This window comes from Marmota monax, unplaced genomic scaffold, assembly GCF_021218885.2.
Source record: "Marmota monax isolate L192 unplaced genomic scaffold, Marmota_monax_Labrador192_F-V1.1 WCK01_AAM20220418_F8-fsc00045, whole genome shotgun sequence".
Taxonomy (NCBI): Eukaryota; Metazoa; Chordata; class Mammalia; order Rodentia; family Sciuridae; genus Marmota; species Marmota monax.
Window position 1 is genome coordinate 5729940 of NW_026692132.1, and position 19050 is coordinate 5748989.

The 19050-nt window shown below is 34.1% G+C and overlaps 1 protein-coding gene across 5 annotated transcripts in view; it reads right to left on the bottom strand.

The window, feature by feature from the left end:
• Atm (ATM serine/threonine kinase) overlaps nucleotides 1-19050 on the bottom strand; it is a 154059-nt gene that overhangs the window by 12745 nt on the left and 122264 nt on the right. For 3 of the 5 annotated variants that reach the window (XM_058586520.1, XM_046466355.2, XM_046466346.2), the window contains exons 54-58: nucleotides 18874-18956; nucleotides 17654-17794; nucleotides 16631-16747; nucleotides 2806-2955; nucleotides 863-1028 (exon numbers count right to left, since the gene is read on the bottom strand). In XM_058586520.1, the coding sequence (XP_058442503.1) occupies nucleotides 863-1028; nucleotides 2806-2955; nucleotides 16631-16747; nucleotides 17654-17794; nucleotides 18874-18956 (657 nt within the window). The remainder of the gene's footprint in view (nucleotides 1-862; nucleotides 1029-2805; nucleotides 2956-16630; nucleotides 16748-17653; nucleotides 17795-18873; nucleotides 18957-19050) is intronic. The other 2 variants (XM_058586522.1, XM_058586524.1) reach the window with 2 other exon arrangements.

A 19050-nucleotide genomic window follows, 5' to 3' on the forward strand; every position in this document is an offset into this window, starting at 1 on the left:
GTGACTGAAAAGAATAAAAATTTCTTAAAAAATTAAGAGAGATGACAGCATGTCTTAAAAAGCATTTTTTTTAAAAATGTTTTTTTTTAGTTATAGATGCACACAATACCTTTATTTTTATTTATTTATTTTTATATGGTACTGTGGATCAAATCCAGCGTCTCACATGTGCCAGGCAAGTGCTCTGCACTACTGAGCCACAATCCCCGCTCCTTAAAATGCTTTTAATCCAATAACAGATATCATGTAGTATTACAAAAAAATTAAATAAAATAAAATACAGGATGTGGAGTTGGGATGCCTAGGCCCTTGGTCTGCTCTGGCCTTAGCAGGTCTACTTTTTAATTTACAGTCTAAATCACTTAATTGAGATTAATGATTCTCCATGTAGATGAGAGCTTCACATTGTCTTAATTGCTTATCTAGTTTTTCCAATCTCTCAGAAATTAAAAAGTCAAAATATAGGTTACATATTAAATATTTAAATATATATCACAATTTCTATTGTCAAAAAGGATTCTATTAAATAGCATCAATCACTGGGTGACAGTACCATGGTACCATAGAAATTATGCATAAAAGAATAATAACTCAAGAAAGTAAGTCAAATGAAATTATCATCGGTTTTATTTTCAAAAGAAAGTCTCAAAAATAATTTATTGAGGGTAGAGAAAATAAGCCATATTCAAGATAAAATGGAGAAACCAGTGTCCTAAAAAATCTATGAAAAGTTATGGTTAGAAACCAAGAGTCAGGATGAACACAACCTAATGAAGAAGATAGTCTAGTTTAAAAACTACCATCACCACCTTGAAATTCAGAATAGAGAAGAGTCCTAATCTACTAAGATGTAGAAAGTTACCAATAGAAGAAGTGGCCACACTGCGTGTATAAGCCAGTCGTTTCTCAAACCAAACAGCTGGGTCCAAGAATTTTTCCATGCAGAAGTAACGAAAAACTGGTTGAAAATTTTGGCAAATATTCATGAAGATCTCGTATTTCTCTTCAAATGACCTCCTTTGTACTTCCTTTAAATAGATCACATGTAAAATTATTTTCTTCATACTGTGTTCAACCAAGTAAATTGATGTCCACTATGTTTCTAAATGAAAAATATAATAGACATGAAGCAATAAAAATATGAGCAAGATACAAGAAACTCACAATGTGGCCAGAGAAGAAATTAGTTACAAGTAATAATCAGGACTTTTATATTAGGTTTAAGGGAAGGAGGAATATAAATAGTGACAGTTGTTTAATTTGAATGATCTTGTAATCTAGATAGAAGTAAACACAGAAATGCCAAAGGTAGCCTCAGATAATTTCAGATGGCATCACAGCACTACGGTTGTGACAAGAAACAGAAAAGGATGAAAGGATGGAAGAATCATTGACGGATGGTAAAGCAGTTGACATGTTATCTCAGATCTCTGTCCTCCAACATCTTCCTGCTATATAATACTTTTCTGAAGCAAAGCTTATCTATTTCAATGGGCTCAACTCTCTTCTGTGTCTGCTGAATAAATCTGCATCTTTGGTACAAACTCCAGCTTGATGTGCTACTTCAACTGCCCCCTTCTCTTCACTTGGATCACTTCCAAATCCAAACAAACGATCTCTTCATCTTTGGAAAACCTCAGCCACCTTCTCTATTTTTATCTTGACAAACAGCCTCACTATTCACTTGGTCACCCCAACGATAACTGGGAGGCACTGCTTTTCAGCCTCATTTCTAATTGGCCATCAAATCTTATCAGTTCTGCCTCTTCTTTATTATTATTTTTGGCAGGGGGCAGGGGATGTACCAGGAATGGAACTCAGGAGCACTTGACCCCTGAGTGGCATTCCAGCCCTATTTTGTATTTTGTTTAGAGACAGGGTCTCGCTGAATTACTTAGCGCCTAGATTTTGCTGAGGCTGGCTTTGAACTTGCTATTCTCCTGCCTCAGACTCCCAAGCTGCTGGGATTACAGGCGTGCCTGGCTTGCCTCCGGCACCTGGTCTGCCTCCTTAATTTTTCTTACATCTCTCCATGATTCTTGATTCCTATCATTCTTAATCTTAGCTCAGACTCCATCTCAGACTTCCAATCTGCTTTTTCAAAAGCACAACCCACAAAGCTGTTAGTTATTTTTCTAAAATGCAAATCCAACATTACTACCCTCTCAAGAGTCTTATATTGCCCACAAGTAAAGTGCAAACTTCTTAGCATTTCATAAAGCAACCCTCCATTTTTTGACCAACTACTACTTCAATCTCATCTATCTCTTCCTCCTCCTATGCTGTCTTACATGCCTCCTTCCTGTTGCTTATATGCGTCTTCTGCCTGGAAACCCCACTTATTTACAAAGTTTGGTTTAAACACCTTCTCTTATTAGGTTGTTGACCTTGAGAAAAGTAAATTTTGGAATTTCTCATTTTACACAGGGGACGAGAATGTTGATTAGTCAAAAATATTTGTGAAGACTCAGCATAGTACCTAAGTAGATAGGAGGTATTCAATAAATGTTGCTGATACAGTGAATAAATATCAGACAAGATAGCCACTGACATGGCAAATATCTCTATCAATTTCATAGAAAATTATTACATAATCCTTTTTAAATTTTAATTGGCATTTTGTTTGTTAAGAATTAGCTTTACTGAATAATGTTTAAATTTCTCATCTGACAAGGGCTAGCACTTCACATAGTTCAAAATTTTCTGTTTTTACTCATACACTTTCATCCTAGTGCTATTACTTTTTTTTAACTTAGCTATCTTTAGCTATGAATAATTTTTCAATAACTTTTGAGTGCTACTCACCATCATTTTCTTTTGGCATTGAAAAGCACTGAAATCATTTGGCCTATATCTTTTGTGAGCCCCATCTTCATTGTTAACAAGAAATTCACCAATAGGGACAGTTCCTGTGCACCACTCAAGAACACCACTTCGCTGAGAGAGGGGAACCACCTAAAATTAAATTAAATATCTTTTGATTATGGATGGCCATTAAGGAGCAATTGATGATCATTCAACTAACAGTCAGTGCAAAGTATTTTTTCCAAGTTGGATTAATAGTTCTCTCCATAGGAGACAAAGTTCCTTGGAAGAACACAATAGGAAATGAACTTAACCTCCAAGAATATGATTTTCTAGACTTTTGCTTATACTTGTAAGAACCTACCCATCTCTCAATCCTCATGATTTCCTGAGATATCATTCCTCTTAATTATAGTCATCATTATCTGCTATTGATACCCAATGTGTACCCTTCACAGGAGAGGAATTAAGTTTGCTTTCCTTACACTTTATTGATTGATTGATTGATTGAGACAGAATTTTACTATGTTGCCCAGGCTGGTCACAAATTTGCAATTCTCCTGTCTCACAACTTCTCAAGTAGCTGGGATTACAGGTGTGCGCCACCATGTCCATCTGCTTCCCTTATACTTTTATTATCAAACTTGAGGAATTTCACCTAGAAAACTTTTACCCATAAATGTGGTCTCAATTTTAAAATACCTTAATTACTGAAACTATGTATTTTCTTGCTTTACATCTTATTAGCTTCACCATAAGAAAATGTATTCCTAAACATAAAATAAGAAAATTTACTGAGACAGCTGTTTTGTAAAATTATGGGGTATAATAGAGTATAAAAGTGACATAAACAAATATCCTTTTACATCATAAACAACTATGTCAAATCTAAGATTTTTCCCAAATTTCCTGGGAGATAAAGCTTCCTTTGTACTCTGCTAATCTCATGCCCCTCCCCACCATCAAGATGAGTGTTAATTAGTTTATAAAGTTCATTTTTTTGGTATATTTTTCATTTAGACTATGCATACCTAGTTGCAAACTTTAAATAAAGATGTATGTACATACATCTACATATATACATACATTCTACAATATGTATGTATATATATTTGCTTTTTTTTTTTTACTCAATACTGCTACTTTAGCTCTAAGCTAATCATTTTCACAACTGGATACTGTAAAAACATACAATTGTCCAATTTACCCAGTTTGCACATTAACATTTACATTGTTTCCAGATTATCCTGAAATACTGATACAATGGCAGTCTTCTGGTGACCATATTTCAGTTTTTCTAGGAACTGAATAGCTTTGTGAATAGGGTATATGCATTTTCAAATTCATTAGATATTGCTAGGTACTATCCAAAGTGATTGGACCAATATGCACACCTACCAAATGAGTTATTCCTTGACCTTCCCAATACTCTTATTAGGTTTTCATATTTTGCTAATTTAAGAATATATAATTTGGGGGCTGGGGCTGGTGCTCAGTGGCAGAGCACTTGCCTAGCATATGTGAGGCACTGGTTTCAATCCTTAGCATCTACAACTACAAAATTTTTTTTTAAAAAAAGAGTATATAATTTTATCACATTGTGATTTTAATTTGTATTTTCTAGATGACTAGCACAGTATCATTTGATAGGCTGACTGGCCCCTCAAATGTTTTCTTCTTATGAATTACCATTTTGTATTTTTTCCCTTTTTTCTAATGGATTATCTTTTTATTACTAGCATGTGACAGTTCTTTATATATTCTGTATATAAATCCCTTGCATTACAACAATCCTTTGTTATTATTATATTCATTTTCTCAGTTGATCCCTTGTCTTTATATTCTTAGTTCTATACATTTTTAGTTTAATGTACTGAAATATGTTGAACTATTTTATGTTTTGTGTCCTAAGGACACAATTATTATTTTCATAATATACATTCATTGAGACTCAATATACTATGTATTACACACAATGCTGAGGTATTGAGATTTGAGTGATAAGCAAGACAGAGGAAGACTATGCTCTCTAAAAGAGAGAGGACATACACTTATAAATGTTCCATGGTGCCAGATAATATATATAATAGAAAAAAACAGGGACTGTGGGGTTGTGGGTCAGTGGCAGAGCACTTGCTTGGCATGTGTGAGGCACTGAGTTCAATCCTCAGCACCAGAAATAAAGTAATAAAAAATAAAGGTACATCAACAACTAAAAAATGTTTAAAAAAAGAAAAAAACATAAATTTTTAAAAAAGAGAAAAATGAGTAGTAGCAACATGGTCTGAGAAGGGGTCTCTGAGGAGGCAACGCGGGAGCAGAAAACATTATGAAGGGAGGGGTACCCAGTGCCAAGATCTGGGGGAAGAACATTCCAAGCAGATGAAGTACAAAAGCACTAAGGTTAAAAAAAAAAAAAAAAAAAGATGTATCTGTGCTACTGAAAAAAAGATTGTCAAGTATACATAATTCCTCTACCACAAGCAGAGACCGAGAGATAAGATGGAGAGTGTGGTGGATAAGGCTGGAGAAAGAAAACAATCACTTTCATTTAGGGATAATGTGAACTCATCAGGAGTTTTGAACAAATAAGTGACAAATTCTGTCTTAGACATTCTAAAAAGAATTACTCTAACTGGTGCAAATTAGAATTAGGTTTTGGGGGCCAAGAGAAGTAAATGCTTAATTTGATGTTATAGTATATAGATAGCAGTGACTGTAGGAGGAGGGAGGCAGTGGCAGAGATGGTGAAAAGTGATTCTACTGAAGGTAAATCAACAGGACTTGCAGATGAAACAGACATAAGATTTGAGAAAGAGAGGAGTGTTAAATGATCCCTGATATTTGATGATATTTTTGCTAAGTATTTTAGAAGTTATGACAACATTACAATTATGTTTTTTAAAAGACACATTATCTTACAGATCTATACACCAAAATATTTATAAATGATATGACATATTGTTTCAAAATAATATTGCGAGGGGGAAGAAGTGGGTAGAAGTAGAAATGAAACAAAACCGTCCATGAATAATTATTAAAGTAGGTGATTGGGACAAGAAGGTTTCTATATACATTATATAAACATTTTTATATATACATTATATATATACATTTTTTATTACATATATACATTTTCTGTTACATATATACACTTTTTATTATATGTATACATTATATATACAGTATGGTCTCCTTTTGTATATTTTTGAAATTTTCCATAATAAAAGTGAAAAGAAAATAAGGCTCCTAGGCTTTTGTCTAACCAAGTGAGTAAAGGTGGTGCTATTCCCCTCAGCTGATTACTTTCAGTTTGGGGTATTCTGAGAATTAAGTGATTAATCAAGAGTTCTACTTTATATTATTGAGTTTGAGATATCTCTTAGCATTCTATATAACACACCTTATGAGGAAGCAGCCCCTACAAAAGGCTATATATGAGGTGAAAAGTCTTCATTTACTGAGTAAAGGAAAAACAGGGTGTCATAAGCAGGCTAGATGTCCAAAGAGCAAAAGAATCAGAAGACTGATTTACAAGCCTCAATCTAATTTTTCCAGGAACTCGCATGACCTCTTTAAGGCCAGGCCTGCTGCTGTGAAGCTCAATAACACCATAGACACCACCCCTAAAGATGTTCTTTGAATTTTTTTATCTATTTTCCTTGTCAAGAATAAGAAATCCTTAAGGCCTAGAGCTATTTTTTTATGACTTTTCTATCCCTGATACCAGGCAGAATAAGTAACACAATAATAGGCATTTAAGCTAACATTTATTGAACAAATGAATGAATGATCTCATGGCCTTTCCAACTAATTTCGATTCCTATGTAATTACCTCTAAATGTCTCCCTCCCAGGAAATCCTGTCCTATCTTTGACTTTGAGCTAGCTATGACTTTTAATGCTTGATCACATTAATATTTTTGCATTATAGTATAGGCCATCTAAGGTTTCCTTTCCACTGACTGCTCCCTATCAGTATCTTGTTCTGGGGTGGGGGGAAATTAAGCCCTTATTTTTCTCTGAGAAACAATACCAATAATCAATAAGTGGATGGCATCAAATTAAAAAGCCTCTGCAGAGCAAAGGAAACAATAAAGAACATGACAAGAGAGCCCACAGAACAGCAGAAAAATCTTTGCCACCTGTACCTCAGATCATTAATATCCAGAATATATAAAAACTAAAAAAACACCACCAAAATAACCCCAAATAATAAACGGGTTAAAGAACTCAACAGATACTTCTGAAAACAAATACAAATGGCCAAGAAATACATGAAAAAATGTTCAACATCTCTAGTGATTAAGGAAATGCAAATCAAAACTACATGGAGATTTCATCTCATTCCAATCAGAATGGCAATTATCAAAAATATAAATAATAATAAGTGTTGGCACTGATGTATGGAAAAAGATATAGTCATACCTCATTGGTGGGACTGCAAATTAGTGCAACAACTCTGGAATGCAGTATGGAAATTTCTCAAAAAAATTAGGAATGGAACCACCATATGTTCCAGCTATACCGCTATTGCATAATGTAAGGATGCAGCCACATCAATGTTTATAACAGCACAATTCACAATAGTTAAGCTATGGAACCAATTTAGGTGCCCTTCAATAGATGAATAGATAAAGATAATGTGGTATATATACATAATGGAGTATTACTTAGCCATAAAGAATAGAATTATGGCATATCCTGGTAATTGGATGGAACTGGAGACAATCATACTAAATAAGAGAGACCTAGGAAGTCAAAGGTCAAATGTTTTCTCAGATATGTGAAAGCTAGTCCAAAATGGGGAAAAAGGAGAGATTCCATCAAAATAAACAATCAGTGGAGTAGATGAGGAGACTGGGAGGAATGAGTAGGGATGGGAAAAGGGAACAACAGTGGCGTGAATCCGACCTATGTACATAACACCACAGTGAATCTCACCATTATACATATGCACAAGGCACTAATTAAAAAAAAAAACTATAATAGCAGAAAGATCAATAGAGTAGAAGGAAGGGAACAGGAGGAGAGAGAAGGGGAAGGAAAGGAGAAGGGAGAAGGGGAGGGAAAGGAGAAGTACTTTGGAATAAATTAGAGCAAATTATATTTCATGACTTTTTTCTTTTCTCCTTTTTTATTTTTTAATTTCTTCTAATCAGTTATACATGACAGTAGGATACATTTCGACACATTTTATACAAATGGAGCAAAACTTCTTACTCTGGCTGTAGATGGTGTAGAGTCACATGGATAGTGTAATCATACATGTATATAAGGTAATAATGTTCCTTTCATTCCACAATCCTTCCCACCCCCACACCTCTTCCCCTTCCCTCTCCTCCCCTCTGCACAATCCAAAGTTCTTTCATCCCCACCCCCCATTATGGATCAGTATCCACTTATCAAAGAAAACATTCAGCCTTTGACTTATTTTACATAGGGTTTGACTTATTTTACATAGCATGATATTCTCCAGCTCCATCCATTTACCTGCAAATACCATAATTTCATTCTTCTTTAAGGCTGAGTAGTATTCCATTGTAGTATATATATACACACCACATTTTATTTATCCATTCATCTGTTGAAGGGCATTTACGAATTAAGCTATTGTGAATTGGGCAGCTATGAACATTGATATGGCTGCATCATTATAGTATGCTGCTTTTAAGTCCTTTGGGTATAAACCGAGGAGTGAGTTAGCTGGGTCAGATGGTGGTTCTATTGCAAGTTTTCTGAGAAATCTGCTTTCTATAGTGGTTGCACCAACTTGCAGTCCGACTAACAATGTATGAGTGTACCTTTCTCCCCATATCCTCGCCAATACTTACTATTGCTTGTATTCTTGATAACTGCCATTCTGATGAGAGTGAGATAAAAATCTTAGTTTTGTTTCTCTAATTACAAGAGATGATGAATATTTTTTGTTTGTTGATGGATTGTGTTTCTTCCGTGAAATGTCTCTTCAGTTCCTTAGGCATTTATTGATTGGGTTATTTGCTTTTTTGGTGTTAAGTTTTTTGAGTTCTGTATATGTCCTGGAGATTAGTTTATCTGAGATGTGTGTGGCAAAGATTTTCTCCCATTCTGTAGGCTCTCTCTTCATTTGTTGTTTCCTTTGCTGAGAAGAAGCTTTTTAGTTTCAATCCATCCCATTTACTGATGCTTGCACTTTCAGAGTCTGATAAAGGAAGTCAGGTCTTAAGCCAATATGATAAAGATTTGGGCCTATTTTCCCTTCCATTAGGTGCAGGGTCTCAGTTCTAGTGTCTTAAGTCTTTGATCCACTTTGAGTTGAATTTTGTGCAGGGGTGAGAGAGAGAGGTTTAATTTCATTGTGCTACATATGGATTCCCAGTTTTCCCAGCACCATTTGTTGAATAGCTATCTTTTCTCCAATGTATGTTTTTGGCACCTTGGTCTAGTTTGAGATAACCGTATTTATGTGTGTTTGACTCTGTGTATTCTGTTCTGTACCATTGGTCTACATATTTATTTTGGTGCCAATACCATATGTTGTTTTTGTTACTATCCTCTGTAGTATAGTTCAAGGTCTGGTATTGTGATACCTCCTGCTTTACTCTTCTGTAAAGGATTGCTTTGGCTTTTCTGGGTCCCTTATTTTTACAATGGGACTTCATGATTGCTTTTTCTAGTTCTATGAAGAATGTCATTGAGATTTTTATAGGAATTGGATTAAATCTGTATAACACTTTTGGTAGTATGGCCATTTTGACTACATTAATTCTGCCTATCCAAGAGCACAGGAGATCTTTCCATCTTCTAAAGACTTCTTCAATTTCTTTCTTTAGTGTTCTGAAGTTTTCATTGTATAGGTCTTTTACCTCTTTTGTTAGATTGATTCCCAAGTATTTTATTTATTTATTTATTTTGAGGCTATTGTGAATGAGTAGTTTTCCTAATTTCTCTTGCTGTGGATTTAACACTTATGTATAGAAATACATTTGATTTACGGTAATTGATTTTATATCCTGCTACTCTGCTGAATTCATTTATGAGTTCTAGAAAGTTTTTGGTGGAACTTTTTGGATATTCTAAATATAGAATCATGTCATCCACAAATAGTGATAGTTTTGAATTCTTCTTTTCCTATTCATATCAGTTTCTTCCATCTGTCTGATTGCTATGACTAGAGTTTCAAGGACTATGTTAAATAGAAGTGGTGAAAGAGGACATCACTGTCTTGTTCCAGTTTTTGGAAATGCTTTTTTCTCCATTTAGAATAATGCTGGCCTTGGGCTTAGCATAAGTAGTTTTTATAATGGTGAGGTATGTTCCTACTATGCCTAGTTTTTCTAGTGTTTTGAACATGAAGAGGTGCTATATTTTGTCACATGCTTTTTCTGCATCTATTGAGATGATTGTATGATTCTTGTCTTTAAGTCTTTTGATGTGATGAATTACATTTAATTTCCGTATATTGAACCAACTTTGCATCCCTGGGATGTACCCCACTTGATCATTATGCACTATCTTTTTAATATGTTTTTGTATGCAATTTGTCAGAATTTTATTGAGAATTTTTGTGTTTCTGTTCATTAGGAATATTGGTCTGAAGTTTTCCTTCCTTGATGTGTCTTTGTCTGGTTTTGGCTTCAGGATGATACTAGTCACATAGAATAAGTTAGAAAGGTTTCCTCCTTTTCTACTTCATGGACTAATTTGAGGAGTATTGGTATTAATTCTTCTTTAAAGGTCTTGTAGAATTTGGCTGAGAATCTGTCTAGTCCTGAGCTTTTCCTGGTTGATAGGCTTTGGATGGCATCTTCTATTTCATTGCTTGAAATTGATCTATTTCAATTGTTTATGTCCTCCCTATTCACTTTGGGTAGATCATATGTATCTAGAAATCTGTAGATGTCTTTGAGATTTTCTATTTTATTGGAGTATAAATTTTCAAAATAGTTTCTAATTGTCTTCTGTATTTCAGTAGTGTCCATCATGATATTTCCTTTTTCATCATAAATTTTAGTAATTTGAGTTTTCTGTTAGTGTAGCTATTTATTTTTTCAAATAACCAACTTTTTATTGTTAAATGTTATGTGTAATTAAATACAATGAATAAGAAAATGTTTTAAAAACTAGCATAACCAGGGGGAGGGAGGAGGCGAGGGTAAGGGAAATACCTGGGAGTGATTTGGGCCAAATTTTATTGTGTAACATTTTGTGCATGTATGAATAAATAACAAATCCCACCAAAAAAAAAAAAAAAAAAAAAAAAAACAACTAGCATTAAAAAAGATTAATCTTTAAAGAAATAGATTATTTTTTTTTCTACTTGAGATCAGGGTCTCACCTGGATGTTGGTTGATGGAGAAATAGTTGGAGTGTTAAAAGGCAAATAACAGTGTTTTCTCTGGTAAAACCAAACCAGAGCAAACTAACCAACCAAAACCAAACAAAACTCTAGAATAGCCTATCTCAACTGAGCATCACAGTATTTCATGTGGTATCACAAAAAAAATGCTGACGGCTATTTTCTCAATTCTGCCAAGATACAGAGTTATATCACTGTAATTAAAGAGAAATGACGTTAATTCATTATATACAGTGAATGCCTTAGGACATTATGGCTTCTCTCTCAGAATGCTAAGAAGAATACTTTGAAATACACATCATATAGAACAGAAAAATATTGGCACAGGCAGGATTGAAAGGCTAAATGTAAACCTTTTTTCAACAATTAAACACTATTCATTAGTTTCCATTATAAGTCTTTCACCTCTTTGGTTAGATTGATTCCCAGGTATTTTATTTTCTTTGAGGCTATAGTGAATGGAGTAGTTTTCCTAATTTTTCTGAGGGTTCATCACTGATGTATAGAAATGCATTTTATTTATGGGTGTTGATTTTATATCCTGTTTCTTTGCTGAATTCATTTATTAATTCTCAAAGTTTTCTGGTGGAGTTTTTTTTTGACCTTCTAAATATAGAATTATGTCATAAGCAAATAGTGATAGTTTGAGTTCTTCTTTTCCCATCCGTATCCCTTTAATTTCTTTTGTCTTATATTTAATAAGGACTATATTAAATAGGAGTTGTGAAAGAGGGTATCCCTGTCTTGTTTGAGTTCTTAGAAGGAATACCTCCAATTTTTCTCCATTTAGAATAATGCTGGCCTTGAGCTTAGTATAAATAGTTTTTACAATGATGAGGTATGTTCCTACTATCCCTAGTTTTTCTAGTGTTCTGAACATGAAAAGGTATGTATTTTATCAAATGCCTTTTCTGCATCTATTAAGATGATCGTATGATTTTTAAGTCTATTGATGTGATGAATTCATTTCATTGATTTTGTATATGGAACCAACTTTGCATCCCTAGGGGGTTCATCCTATCTTTTTAATATGTTTTTGTGTGCGAATTGCCAGAATTTCATTGAGAATTTTTGTGTCTCAGTTCATTAGGAATATTGGCCTGAAGTTTTCTTTCCTTGATCTGTTTTTGTCTGGTTTTGGCATCAGGGTGATACTAGTTGCATAGAATGAGTATGAAAGGGTTCCCTCCTTTTCTATTGAATGAATAATTTGAGGAGTATTGGTATTAATTCTTCTTTAAAGATCTTGTAGAACTTGGCTGAGAATCCGTCTGGTCTTGGGCTTTTCTTGGTTGGCAGACTTTTGATGGAGTTTTCTATTTCACTGCTTGAAATGGATCTGTTTAAATTGTTTATGTCCTCCTGATTTGGTTTGGGCAGATCATATTTCTCTAGAAATTTGTGTCTTCAATATTTTCTATTTTATTGGAGTATAAATTTTCAAAATAGTTTCTAATTATCTTCTGTATTTCAATGGTATCTGTCATATTTCCTTTTTAATCACGAATTTTAGTAATTTGAGTTATTGCTCTCCTTTTCATTAGGGTGGCTAAGGGTTTATCAATTTTATTTATTTTTTCAAAGAACCATCTTTTTGTTTTGCCAATTTTTTCAATTGTTTCTTTTGTTTCAATTTCATTGATTTCAGCTCCGATTTTTACATATATATTTCTTTAGTTGTAGGTGGGCACAATACCTTTATTTTATATTTATGTGGTTCTGAGGATCAAATGCAGTGCCTCACACATGCCAGGCAAGCACTCTTTCACTGAGCCCCAGCCCCAGCCCCTCAGCTCTGATTTTAATTAATTCCTGTCCTCTACTACTTTTGGTGTTGATTTGTTCTTTTTCTAGGTCTTTGAGATGTAATGTCAGGTCATTTGTTGACTTTTTCCTTCTTTTAATGAATGAGCTCAATGCAATGAACTTTCCTCTTAGCATTGCCTTCATAGTGTCCCAAAGATTTTTGGTATGTGTATTGGAATTCTCATTTACCTCTAATAATTTTTTTTTTTTTTTTAAGTACCAGATTGCTATGACCTTACTCAAGGAAACCCATGGAATGTAGGGACACCAAGACTCATGGATGGGCCAGAGGCTGAGAGATCATTACCAGATTCTCAGAACAGGAAAAATAGGGTGCAGGACAGTGAAGAGCAGAGGCAACCTACACATTTTGCTCCTTTTGATCTATGTAATAGAGAGAGATCAAAGGGTTAAGAATGAAGTACTCATTGGTAACTGGTAATGAAACTAAGCATTTGAGGACATAAAGCTCACCTTTTCAGCTGTGCCTTTTTGATGAACACTAAGACATTTCTTCAAAAATATTTTGGTAACATTGCCTGTGAGGCCTAGAACATATGCTGGGAACCAACTGTTGAAGCACAGATGTAAGATCTGCCCTCCCTGTGCTGTCAATCTAGCAGCTTACTCAAGTATCGGTGCACCACAGCTTGTCAGAACTATGCACAGTTCTAAACATTCACAGTGCTAGCTTTTTGAACTTTGCTTGAATGGCTTGACTTCGTGTTAATTGTTCAAAGCAGGATACAATTTCCTTTCTAATTGATACCTAAGTATGGCTCTTCTCAGATGACATATAAGCCTATGGATTTAGCAGAAAATTTAACGGCCCATTTACTAACTTTATTTTTCTTGTGCAGCAAATGTCAGTTCAGGTTTTGCTGGTCAAGCACACCTTATAATGGGCTTTGGTAATTTAGCTCCTAGGAATGGCTTGGTTACAGAACCCCATAAAAGTTTATTGACTTCTGCTTGCTGGCTTAGGTGGTAGGTTAGAATGCACATCAGAAACTAGCTTCATCCAGTTTAATGATTTCATTACAGAGCAGTTTGCGTGCTCAAGTACTTCTCTAAGAATTTTTTTATCTCCTCCCTGATATCTTCTGCTATCCGTGTATTATTTAATTGCTTTGGCTATTCTGGGTCTTTTATTTTTTTCCAAATGAATTTCATGATTGCCTTTTCTATTTATATGAGGAATGTTGTTGGGATTTTAACTGGAATTGCATGAAATCTGTATAACACTTTTGGGAGTATGGCCATTTTGACTATATTAACTCTTCCTATTCTAGAATATCGGAGATCTTTCCATCTTCTAGGGTCTTTTTAAATGTCTCTCTTTAGTGTTCTATAGTTCTCTCTTTGTCTACCAGTAGAAACTTTAGATCCTTTTGCAAACCTGCTTTATATTTCAGGTATTAACTGAACACATCATTTCTGTTTATTGTGACAAAACTGTAATTGTCTAAACAGGAACTATTTGGTTTAAAGCTGTATATTGTTTGCATTGGGTGCTATTAATATCGATCTCCTTTTTAAAGGCAAGACACCAGAAACCTGCTGGGACACCACAAGATTATAGGATAGAAACTATAACACCTTGGATTCCCATTGCTATAGGGGAAGATAAAGAAAAAGCATGAAAAGACAAGGGAAGAAAGTGCCCCAAACAAACCAAGATATTACAATATTAGAATCCATTGCCAGAACAGTAGATGAAATGTCAAGAGGAGGAGTTCAGAATGTACATTATTAAAATGATCTGCAAATCAAACAGTGACATAAGGGAGCAAATACAGGTGACAATTGATTACTTCAACAAAGGGATAAGAGAGCAAATACAGGCAACAACTGATCACTCCAACAAAGAGAGCAAATATAGGTAGCAAAAGATTACTGCAAGAAAGAAAGAGAGATTCTGAAAATAAACCAAACAGAAATTCTTGAAATGAAGAAAACAATAAACCAAAATAAAAATTCAATAGAAAGCATCACCAATAGACTAGATCACTTGGAAGACAGAGCCTCAAACATTGAAGACAAAACATACAATCTTGAAAATAAAGTTGACCACACAGTGAAGATTGTAAGAAACCAAAAACAAAACCTCCAATAATTATGGGATAACATGAACACACAGAGATACAAAGCAAAGGAATATACAATCTCTTCAATGAAATAATATCAGAAAAATTTCCAAACATGAAGAATGAATTGAGAAATCAAATACAAGAGGCTTACAGGACACCAAATGTATAAAATTACAACAGATCTAGCTGGGAAAACTGGAAATCCACATGCAGCAAAATGAAATTAAACCACTATCTCTCACCATGCACAAGGCTCAGCTCAAAATCAATCAAGGACTTAGGAATAAAACCAGAGACCCTACGTCTAATAGAAGAAAAGTAGGCCCTAATCTCCATCATGTGGGATTAGGCCCTAACTTCCTTAATAAGACTCCTGTGGCGCAAGAATTAAAATCAAGAATCAATAAATGGGATGGAATCAAACTAAAACGTATCTTCTCAGCAAAAGAAACAATAAACAATCTGTGAGATGAATACATCTTGGGAGCAAATCTTTATCCCTCATACATCAGACAAAGCCCTAATCTCTGGGCTATATAAAGAACTCAAAAAGCTAAACGCCAAAAAAAACCAAAAAACAAATAAACCAATCAATAAATGGGCCAAGGACCTGAAGAGACACTTCTCAGAAGATGATATACAATCAATCAACAAATATATGAAAAAATATTCTTCATTGCTAGCAATTAGAGAAATGCAAATCAAAACTACTCTAAGATTTCATCTCCAGTCAGAATGGCAGCTATTAAGAATATAAACAACAATAAGTGTTGGCGAGGATGTGGGGAAAAAGGTACATTCATACACTGCTGGTAGGAGACTACAAATTGGTGCAGCCAATATGAAAAGCAGTATGGAGATTTCTTGGAAAATTGGGAATGGAACCACCATTTGACCCAGCTGTCCCTCTCCTCAGTCTATACCCAAATGACTTTAAAACAGCATACTACAGAGACACAGCCATATCAATATTTATAACAGCACAATTCATAATAGCTAAACTGTGGAACCAACATAGATGCCCTTCAATAGATGAATGGATTAAAAATGTGGTATATATACACAATGGAATATTACTCAGCAATAAAAGAGAATAAAATGATGGCATTTGCAGGTAAATGGATGGAGTTAGAGAAGATGAAGACATGAAGTTAGTCAATCCCAAAAAACCAAATGCCCAATGTTTTCTTTGATGTACGGAGGGTGATTTATAGTAGGGAATAAAACCAGAGACCCTGCGTCTGGGAGGGGGAGCATGAGAGGAATAGATGAACTCTAGATAGGGCAGAGGGGTGGGAGGAGAAAGGAGAGGGCATGGCGTTAGACATGATGGTGGAATGTGATGGACATTATCATCTAAAGTACATGTATAAAGACATGAATTGGTGTAAATATACTTTGTATGCAACCAGAGACATGAAAAACTGTGCTCTATATGTGTAGTAAGAATTATAATGCATTCCAATGTCATATATAAATAAAGAATTATTTAAATTTAAAAAAAACACAACAAAAAGAAACATTTGCTGATTCTTTGTCCAAAGAAAATCATATTTTCTTGGTGAAGCAACAGAATACAAACTAGTTACCTTATATGTACAGATAGTCAATTTCCTCTTCCTAGTTTCTGTGTTTCTCTGCAGTAATGTATTACACATCTGGAAAACCTGCTGCATGACAGCATCTTGTCTCAGGTCATCACGGCCCTTCAGAATAATCAAACATAAATAAATAAGCACAGTTCATTTTATTACAAAATGTACACAAAAGTCATCTGAGGATACAAAAATATACTCAAAAGTCAATCTGATCACCAGCACTCTCTTAAATAATTAAGACCTACCGTTAATCTTTCATTTAGAATAAGCTAACACTGAGGAAGCAGACTGATAGGAAAAAGAAGTTTCCCCTAACTTATTTTGTAATCAAACTAACTGAATTTCCCCACCTGTGGGCACACTGCAAAATACCTAAGTGGAGGAGTACTTATCTCTTCACTGTTCTCTAGCAGGGACCAAAGAATCCCTGAGTAAACACAAAATGAGGAATACTGTTGTACCTTTCTGGTGCAACTGCATCTGGCACAGTGCCAAGCCCAGTATACTGAGGCAAAGGTCTTTAACTTGTCCTAATCGTGGAAATAAGCCACAACTACCAAAAGATTTTTTCACAACAAACAAGTTAATTGTTCACCTCATTGTGTCTGTGCATGTTAACAAGTATAGTCTTTTACTTGAATCAACTGTATAATAATGATAGTCTTTCAGAGACTTAAAAAAATAGAAAGCACATTGTGGTTCTAAAAAATAGTGCATTTTTATTTCACAAGTTTTTCTCACTTGTAATTATTCAAAATAAATATTTAACATAAAGCAGAAAAGGGTGGGGTTGTGGCTCAGCGGTAAAGCACTTGCCTCACATGGGCGAGGCCCTGGGTTTGATCCTTGGCACCACATAAAAATAAATAAGTAAAATGAAAGTATTGTGTCCAACTACAATTAAAAAAATATATTCAAAAAAATAAAGCAGAAATGATATCAATGAGTTTTTTTTTTTTTTAAATGTTGATGTCATTAATACTCTAAAGGTTACAACCCAAAGGGAACTCTTACCTTGACAAGCTGTCTCCTTTCCTTGCCATCAGAGCCTACACAATCTATTATTTTTGGTAAATTTAAACCTCCTGCTAAACGAAATTCTGTTTTAAATGACTGAACAGTCACTAGATTTCCATATTCTCCAGTGGGATCCACCTAATGAAAAGTATAAAATTATGAAAACAAGTCAGATACATTATTTGCATTTAAACATAAATAAATTATAAATGGCAATTTTAAGATTAAAAAGGAATGAATGACATTGTGCTGTTGGTTGAGAACTATAACTTTACTTTCTGTTTAATGAAAGAACATATTACATTGGAAAGTTTTAAAAAATTACATATAGATAACATTAAATTTATTTTCCTAAATACTTTTAATAAAACTAAGGCACATCAAGTTAGAAAAGAGTTGCTGAAAAATCAGAACCCAAGTGTTGTTACTTACATATGTTAAGTCATCTAAGAAATAACAAAATTCCTTACAACATGTACATTTTGAAAAGGGTGGCAAGGATTTTTCTTGATGACAGTGATTAAATCTGGTATTTTTCAGGATATATTCAGCTAACTAACTTAGCTGATATAGCTGGAAAGATATCAGTTAATCCACATGATGCAGCTATAGTTCAAATTCAGTGATAATCTGTACTAAGCACTGAAGTGCAGATTCAATGGGGAGATTTACAATGTACTTAACATGATCATTTTCTAAACTATAACCTTTATTATTACACATATCCCTGTCAACATAGTGCGTCTAGCAATAAAAGATCATTATGACATACCTAGATGTATCATGATCACATAGTCTAATACATATTGCAATACTTAATCACAGCTGATAAAGTCTATCAAATACCAAATCTTTTTAAAGAAAATTAAAGGAAAAACAATGGGGAATTTTCTTTCTAAGTCAAAAATTAGTCTTGGTTTAAGCACATGAAAATTGTCCTTCTTCTGGCCAGTGAAGGTAGCAGCTACAGACCTTCAAAAGATGTAAAACAGAAGGGAAAAGGTGTAAAACAGAAGGCAAAGGAAAAGGAAGTAGAAGCCTTTGTTTATTTTAAGACTTCGGCAAAGGGAATCTAATGCAATCCAATGCAATCTCTAAGGTGAACCACAAAATTTTCAATATATAACCACTTTTGAATATACAAAAATATTATTTTAATTAGGTTCAATCTAATAAAGTAGCTTAATTTAAAAAATCAAGAATTAATGGTAAATTACCTTAATTTCCATAGTAGGAACAATAACATCTTCTAAATTCTTAAGTTTGGTAATTGGTTGGTCTGCTGGAATATTGATGCCTTCTGTATTTAAAAATAAAGAGATTTTAGTGACAACTGCAAACTGAGGAACAACAGTGTAGGTCAAACAGGAGCAGCAACACTAATTCTTTCAAAC